Genomic DNA, 8,371 nt, shown 5'->3' with positions numbered 1-8,371 from the left:
TGCAGCATATTAAGTGGATGTGAGAGAGGGTGAAGGCCGTCTAAATCTACTTATAACAAGGCTAAGGTGGCAAAATACAACTCTGCATCCTCCTCTATCAACCGGAGCAGATTACTCTTGGCATCAAATGAAACTCTCTAAATCACAGTCTTTCCTTTCTCCTTCCCTTTAAGAAACAAGTCATCTGAACCTAGATTGTCCCCAGCTATGTCTACATAACATTTTGCCTCAGAGTTACAAAGCAGTTCTTCCTGGATTCTTGCGTAGGCCTAAACAGGGTAAGGCAGGAAAGCTCACGTCTCCAGCTCACGTTCTCATAGGACCCGTGCAGTCACACTCATAACTTCACCTATACGCAGCTGATCCACTCAGATCGAGAACACATACAGTAAGTGGAGTGGTTCTGAAACATCGTCTGGACATGAACGCAAAGTGAGGTCACGTGTTAATACAGCTGGGCCATGGTTGTTGGTTGTGTGGAGTTGAGCCAAGTAAAACCCTATTTTCCTAAGGTTATCCAGTCTGCAGCTGGGAAGTCCCTCATGTAAGATCTCAGGGGCTTAGAAGGCCGGCAACAATGAACTTTGGGAGAGGACTCCAAGACTTTAGTATCAATAAAGTTATTTGCAAAAATTCCTAGATTATACATTGCCTGGTCTTTAAATGCCTTCAATACAATGTTTGATAATATGCCGCCATTTTCCTTTCCCAAGTTAAAGATGCACTCTTAGCTTAGTTATTCAGGTTCAATACAAGGGTTTTAGACAAAAACATTTTGGCCAAAGAGAAAGGTCAGGTTGGATATGAGGTTGAGATCTTAAGAGTTTCGGAGTGTAAACTTAAATGACAGCCTTGATGATCAGTGTGGCACTTAAAGGGTGTCAAAGGGGGACAGAAAGTACAAGTTGTGTTGCCATAGAGAACACAGTGTGGTATTCTCTATGAGCCAGCCAGTCTTTTCAAGATGAAACGCTACCAATCACGTCTTGTCACGCTTGATTGGAACTCCATGCAAGTAAGCTACGCAAAATGGAGACCTTGTGTCCTTGCATCCGTGTTGTAGGGCAAATGAGTTCCCATCATACTTTTCAGTATTTCAACAAGGCAAGTATGCAGGATGGCATTTTAGCATGTATGACCTTCACTGTATGTGTAGAATATAAAATCAGGCTGTACAATGGCCAGACAGATCACCATTCATCTCCTTCTTCACTTCCTGGTCCAAGTCATCGAGTATATCATAAGCCACCGTCTCGTCCATCGTGTCATACATTGTCGTGTCATTGGGCTCATCATATGACATGTGTGTCTCACTGGCTGCCTCTTTGTGATTGGTGGGATCAGGACCCGGTGGTTCCAGAGCAGCCTTCTCCCTCGACCTGGCCTCTATCCTCTCTGGGTTTGATTGGCAGATGAGGCAGAGCAGGGCGGAGCAGTCCCAGAGTCCCTGGGTCATGTTGGAGGAGAAGAGTTTCCTGCAGGGGTGGCAGAACTGGTAGAACATCAGCATGAAGAAGATGGCCATGGCGTAGGCCAGCAGCAGCTGCAGCACTAAGAGTGGGGCGCACACAAACTCGTAGAAGTCCGTCTTGTTGACGTACCAGAGGAGGAGAAGCGAGGCGTTCTCGGCGAAGCGCAGCATGTAGTACACGGCCATGCGGTACCAGTTCTGGGACTTGTTGATCAGATCCGGGTCGTTGAGCTTCAGCTGCACGGCCGACCAGCAGAACATGTTGATCCCGGCGTAGAGGAACGTGAGCAGGCAGAGGACAATGGTGGTCCCTACCCGGGTCAGAGTCTTCTCGATGTTCTCCGGGAAGGGGGAGTGGCTCTGCCAGAACAGCACCCAGGGGTAGAGGAAGAAAAGCAGGAAGTTGAAGAGGACGACGGGGAGGACCCAGAGCTGCAGCACGGAGCTGAACAGGACCAGGACGGTGACGCGGGTGGCGATCTCAAAGCTCCGCCACAGGAAGATGCAGAGGTAGGCTCCGGGGCTGACGTCCACCTCGTAGTCGTCGTACTTGATCTTGATGGCCAGGATGTTGCAGCGGAGCGCGCCGTAAACTATCGACAGCAGGGAGATCACCATCAAGGTGCCTGAGGGAGGGAGAGGGTGAGAATGAGAGCCAGATTTAATGGGTTAAAATTATATACACAGAGAGAGTAAGAGAAAGTGGGGGGGGGGGGGGGGAGAGAGAATATAGAGAATGAGAGAGAGAGAAATGAGATGGAGAAAGAGGTGAGATGGAGAGACCAGATGGGGGTGGTGAAGGAAGAGAAAGAGAGGAGGTAGAGAGAGATGGGGGAGGTCAAAACCCAAAGAAGCACTACGTGTCGTTGAAGGTCGTTTTCCCACAGTTGAGAAGAACATGAGATGGATTCAAATCAACAATGAATGACCTGGACTCTAGTGAATGAAAGCCTGCCTTCAAGACTGAGCACTAATCAAGTCGCACAGTTGTCAGCCGAGCTATCACTCAAACAGCTGGAGTGGATGCTCGGGTCTATATAGAGCCCTGACCTACAGCTAGTAAACCTGCTACCTGTTTCATCAGAGCTGCAGATCAACTCGGAAGAAACCATCATATCTCCGGTGTCGTCTCTGACACACCATGCTTGGGTGTACTTTAATAAATAAAACTCTCACTTCTGTTCTGAAGAAGTGCAGATCTAGCACAGACGAGGATTACAGTTGTTCCCTGTCTGAGTCTTTTTTGGGGTCTTACTGTAAAATACTTCCCTTTTGTGTCCCTTTGGGAACTGTGATGCCAACTGCTTCACAGCTGAGAGGTCGGCTAAGACCAGAATCAAAATAAGACTAAATGTATTTCAAACCATCTCTCTCTCTCCCTTCTCTCTCTCCCTTCTTTCTCTCTCCCACCTTATATAGCCCTGAATTCACATCAATTAATTGATGCAACCCTCAGTATCAGAGAAGAGGTTGCATAACACCACTTTGACTCATGAAAACACAATCCGCTTGGTTCCAATATGGCACTTAGCTAATCAGCCCACGCCACAGTGTTGCCCGGCACTACTGGCTGTGGGCTATTGCAAAGGAAAGAACGTGGCGGGGGTGTGGTGGTGTGGTAGGGGGGTTGGTATGAATTTGAGCTCAGAGGACCAGGGAAGAAAGATGAAGGGAGATGGAGGGAGGACGAAAGAAGGATGGGGCTGTGGCGTAGAGCCTATCTAGAGGTGCAGAGGACCAGCAGAGAGCTTGTTCCCTTTTAACTTGTTTCTAGAGAGAAGAGTCCGCTGAGGCCTACTGCACAGGAACATGCCTGCGGTGTACATATACAGCATCACCCACGCGTGCAAACACACACACCGTCTCCCTCTCTCTCCGTCTCCTCCTCTCTCTCTCCCCCCCTCTCCCTCCACACACATAGAGAACCCCCCCCCCCACACACACATAGAGACCCCCCCCCCCCCCCTTACCTCTGCCGACGGACACCTCCCGCTGCAGGATGCAGATGTACAGCTGCAGGGTAAGCTGGGGTGCCGAGCCCAGGAAGGCCTGGATGACCGAGGTCCTGGCGAAGGCTGCTCGGTGCGTGAACAGCTTCCCCTCCGCCTGTCCCACCTGCCGCTCCACCTCCTCCGACTGCCCCCCCCGGGGCACCTTCCTCTTCCTGGTGATGCTGACATAGGGCTCCTCGACGCGGCCCACGCTTCCGTAGATGCAGAAGGCCTCCAGACACCTGCGGCAGAGCAACAGCAAGTAAGGATTACCGTAAGGGGTTTGTCTGGCATTGGATACAACCATGTCGGGTAAGCCGAGCATCTGCTGGGTATGAGGGGAATAGAAAACATATGCAAAACACATACGCGCGCACACACACACACACGCAGCTGCCGTAAAGAATGTTTACTGGCAGTGGACCACGACAGCGGAAACAAAAGCTCCCTCAGATACACCATCCATGTCCAGCACAGATGTCCCGTCCCTCTCCACACCTCTACTCACTGCCACATCCTGGAGCATGTCAAAAGCAGAACCGTGATCTACCACAGCGATCTAACGCCGTCCCAGCGTGTGTGTGCTGGTGGCCACAGCACCTCAGAGACGTTTCCAGGTGTCTGCATGTTCAGGCTGCCCGGTCATCTGCCAGTGCAGCACTAAAAAGACTAAAGGCTTGCGTCTGGGCAGGGGGCCAAGGCTGTGTGCCTGTCCTGCAAGCTTAGCAGCCCACAAGGCCGAGACCGGGCACGGCCGGGAGCTCTGTGTTAGAGGAGCACTGAGGGACAGACTGTTAATCAGGCTAAACAACACCAGGGCAGCATGCAACGATTGCTTGGTCTCCAACTCAAAAGAAGATAAGCTAAAGTAAGCTGGGTCAATCATGGGCAGTGTACTGTATTTGTGTGGGTGTTAAGGTTGTGTGCGGGATTACAGACACGAATGGTAAAATATACTTCATTAGGAAGGCATGATCACATTCAGTAGGTCTACCAGTGGTTTACGTACAGTCAAAAAGAAAATATGTTCTGCTAAAGGAGGCGATGTGATGAGGAAATAAAAGCCCGCATGAATAATAAACAACCAGGAAACAGGGTCACACAGTCATTGGAGTGTGGAGCTAGATCAACAGCGCACCATATACAGTATTGTATCGAGTACAGTGTGGAGATCCAGCACATACAAATACAACTTTGGTCTCCTTGGAATTATTGAGACCAGCAGACTACGCAGCAGGACTATCCTCAAGCTCCCCCCCCACCCCCACCCAACTTTTTATTTTTAGAACTTTTTTTACAATGAGCAAAACAAAGAGGTTTTGCTATTCGGACATTTAAACCAACCTAGATAGCAGTCAGTCACAGTATCCTCAAGTCACCGTAACAGTAGCTCTGGGCGGCCAGACTCTGGAAGTGTTGGATGAAATGCTTGTGGTTTAACTTGACGTTAGGAAGACAAATGTGCAGTCCATTAAAATGAATGTCGGAGGAAGCCTCTCTGTCTCTCTGATATAATAGCCTTGCTGGGTGTGTTGACAGAGATAAGGTCCCTGCAGTTGCAAGCAGCAACATGTGCTATTCTTAGATGCTCTGCTCAGCAGAAGGGGTGAGGCAGGGGAGGCTGCAGATGCTTTTACACTGATGCTTGTTGACTCTGGGAGAGGGAAGGTGCTGGATGTTTAGGCCACTACTGAGGAATCGACACTGCTGGGGAGGAGAATGTCACTCTGGTGGAAATGTCCGAGAGAGAAAGAAAGAGAAGGGAGGGAGAGAGCCAGCCAGCCAACCAGAGAAAGATAGACCGAGAGAGACAGAGGGAGAGAGAGAGACAGAGAGAGGGAGAGACAGAGAGAGAGGGAGACATTGGGAAGTGAAGGAAGGGTTAGGGTTTTAGGGTGAAGGTACCAAATAAGAAAGGACTGAATATTAAAGTAGAAAACATCCTTTACTTTGTACTTTCCCCCCCCACCCCCCTATGCTGGTTCCATCATAAATTGCTTCCCATTATTCTGGCTTAACTGATTTGCATATTCAGCAGCAGAGTGATCTGTGATTTGTGTATTCAGCTGTAGTTTTTTTTTCCTTTCTAGAGAGGGGGATTAGATTACTACTCCTGCTGACACCAAGGCAGATGGCCAAGCCATGCCAGGACTGGACAGTATAGAGGCCTAGACCAGGATGTTTATACCATGTTCTGCATGGCTATGAGACAGGGCAGGGTGACATCACTACTGGGACAGAAACGGCCAGAGCCACCTTAGATTCCGTATGGTAGTATTTGCTCTGTTTGCATTCAGGCCACCAATTAGGCCACTGAGCTAAAAGGGTCAAATCACTTGGCATTCCTAAATCAAAATCAATCAGGATATTAGAAAGCACTATGGAGATTGGTTACTGTATGGTGGGGTTTCCCCTGTGGCTGCAACTAATTCAACAGCTAATTGGACCTCAGAACAGCATGATTTAATGGGTATGTAAACAAGTCAAGATTATAACCTCACAATAATAAAGCTTGGTAATCTTATGATATTCAGTCAACACAATCTCAGGATAGATTAATTATGTGGCGCATACATTCCCAGGTGCTTGGCAATGATTTCTCGCGGCACCCCTTACCTCCATGGTTGATGGGTTTTGTGCTGCGGCAGTGGGTTGACGATGGTATTACATCAAACTATCGACGAGGACATTGATCGCCCCTGCGTGTATTTCATCCTAAATGGAGGACTACAGAAGCGAGAGGGCCCATAGGCAGACATTTGTTGTTTGTTAGCGAGAGACAAAGGGCCAGCGACAAAGACGGCATTGACATGCTGTCCATGACGCGCACCACATAACACAATCTGTAACCTAAGAAGATTACGTGTTTAAATGGAGTTTCTGAGGCACAGAGTATGCACACACAGTGCGAAAAAATAAAACAAATAAAACAGTGACACGCCGTTAAAGCACCTCTGCTTTAATCCATCAAACTAGTTGCCTGGCACATGCCTCTCATCTCAACAGCAGCTAACTGGGAAGTGTGTCCCCCGCTGTGCTCTATTTTGGTATCTCTGTTGGGTTATGGAAAAGCGTTAAAACAAACAGGAAGAACCCCTGGAAGATATCCACCAACCTCACAATGGGTCCGAGTTGTAGAATGTGCAGCAGAAGCACTAGCGGTCGATCTCTGCTGAGGTCCCGGTGAATGAAAGTGAGGGTCAGCTGCACGAGCACCGACGGCACAAGCGTAAAAAGGAGCGTGAGACCCTGCCAAATCTGGTCACCGTGGGAGCGGTACGTCGAGCTCAGATAGAGGGCTGCCGTTGTTTCGGCTGTGAACAGAGACACCGACACAAATATCGAACTGGGGAGTCGCATCCTCACTCACTGAGCCATCGGGAAAAGCGGACAGCTCCTTTCCCTCAAGATCTGCCTCCCCATGCCTTCGTGCATTGACCGAGAGCCGACTCCGTAACGGAGATGCTCTCCAGTCTGGAGCTTGCTGCGGCGCATCTATTTGACCGGTTGTTTTCGAGTCGTCTCCCTGTGCAGTCCCCGGGAGGAACTGTAGATGGCGCGGTGAGCACGCCGGGCACTCATGCGTGTAGAAACCGAATCGAATGCAGCAGTCTATGAAAGCAAGTTACATGTTTTTAATTTTAAAAGGCATTGCATCCTTAATTTAATTTAAACACTATTGAATTCATAGCATTGAAATTAGTTTTCAAAGGAATAATATAGGCTACCTTACTTAAATGTATTGGTTTTGAATTGACCCTTTTTAAAATTCCAATGTGACTTTATTTTTCTGATAGCCATCTTCGGATTCTCCTTCTTGGGTGTGCGGGTTTGCCACTCTTTCTTGAATCACATAACTGACGGTCTGTGCTCTCATAGGCCAGAAGTTGGTTCGATTGCATTCAGTCTCGATTGCCTATCCTGTCCTTTGTATCCCGGATGTTGCAATCTGATCTTTATCGATTCGAATTTTTGAGATCTGAATTTCACTGTTCGAATTTTAGCAGAGAATTTATAAAAAATAAGATTTTTTTCGACTAACATTTTTCCTGATCATTTTTTTTTTACACTGAAATAAAATCATATTATAATCTTACTCACTTAATTCAGGTATGGTTTTCTAAGTAAAATATTTTGATGCTATGAATTCGGTGGTGTTTACATTTCAGTATAAGGTATTCCAAGCCTTTTAAAATTCAAAACATTGTCACTTATTTGCTTCCACAGCAGTCAGCAGTCAAAATCAGTCTCCATGTTAGTTGGCGTTATAAAACATTAAATAACAAAACAAATTACATTTTGGAATAGTTTAATAGTAATACGTTTCTAAATAATTGTGAATTAACTGCACATTAATTGACTATGCAATATAGGCTATAACAATAAATAATTAAACCAAGACCAAATGGCATATACTGTACATATAACAGGGTTGCTCAATCTCAAAAGAACTAGGCTGCAACTTCGATGTAAAGGTGATGTACTTTGAATTTGCCTACAATACACAATACTACATTCAAACTAGCAAAGGCAAGTTCAAATATTGCAGGTCCAAATAGTAAACTGGGCATTTTAATCAGCCTCCACAGTTTGTATAAAAGAAACAGGCTTAAAGAAAGGATTGAGGGTTGGTGCTCTATAGAGTGTAGTTCTCGTTCCGGCCAGTTATGCCAGGCGAGGCTTTGGAGGCAGTAAAAAGCATTCTGTGGCTGTTATTTGAGTTCTTCTCACCAATCCTATTAAGAAGGGCTTGCACCTAACTTGGAATAGTGTACTGTTGACTAACAGTGTGGTGTTTGTGTGCATGTATTTCTTTTACAGAATATAACTATTTTCAAGGTAGAAATGTACAACCACTCTCTGTACTCTGTACTTATACTAACAATAAAAATAGCTACAATATCAATAT

The 8,371-nt window shown here is 47.0% G+C and overlaps 1 protein-coding gene across 1 annotated transcript; it reads right to left on the bottom strand.

Moving 5' to 3' along the window:
* Positions 1-1,109: 1,109 nt before the first annotated feature.
* On the bottom strand, positions 1,110-6,822 carry xk (X-linked Kx blood group (McLeod syndrome)). The gene is made up of 3 exons (XM_067260958.1): positions 6,578-6,822; positions 3,442-3,704; positions 1,110-2,097 (listed from the first exon to the last, which is right to left on the bottom strand). The coding sequence occupies exons 1-3, from the start codon at positions 6,820-6,822 to the stop codon at positions 1,166-1,168; spliced, it is 1,440 nt and encodes a 479-aa protein (XP_067117059.1). The 3' UTR covers positions 1,110-1,165.
* Between the last annotated feature and the right edge of the window lie 1,549 nt (positions 6,823-8,371).

Source organism: Osmerus mordax, chromosome 2 (genome assembly GCF_038355195.1).
Source record: "Osmerus mordax isolate fOsmMor3 chromosome 2, fOsmMor3.pri, whole genome shotgun sequence".
NCBI lineage: Eukaryota > Metazoa > Chordata > Actinopteri > Osmeriformes > Osmeridae > Osmerus > Osmerus mordax.
Note: the sequence above shows the minus strand (reverse complement) of the source record. Positions and strands in the feature narration are given on the sequence as shown.

Excerpts from the sequence above, each read along its gene's own strand:
- xk (XM_067260958.1), bottom strand. The coding sequence starts at position 6,822 with ATGCGACTCCCCAGTTCGATATTTGTGTCGGTGTCTCTGTTCACAGCC. Across the intron at positions 3,705-6,577 it reads CAACTCGGACCCATTGTGAG|GTGTCTGGAGGCCTTCTGCA; the intron begins GTTGGTGGATAT and ends GCTCTGCCGCAG. Across the intron at positions 2,098-3,441 it reads GGAGGTGTCCGTCGGCAGAG|GCACCTTGATGGTGATCTCC; the intron begins GTAAGGGGGGGG and ends TCCCTCCCTCAG.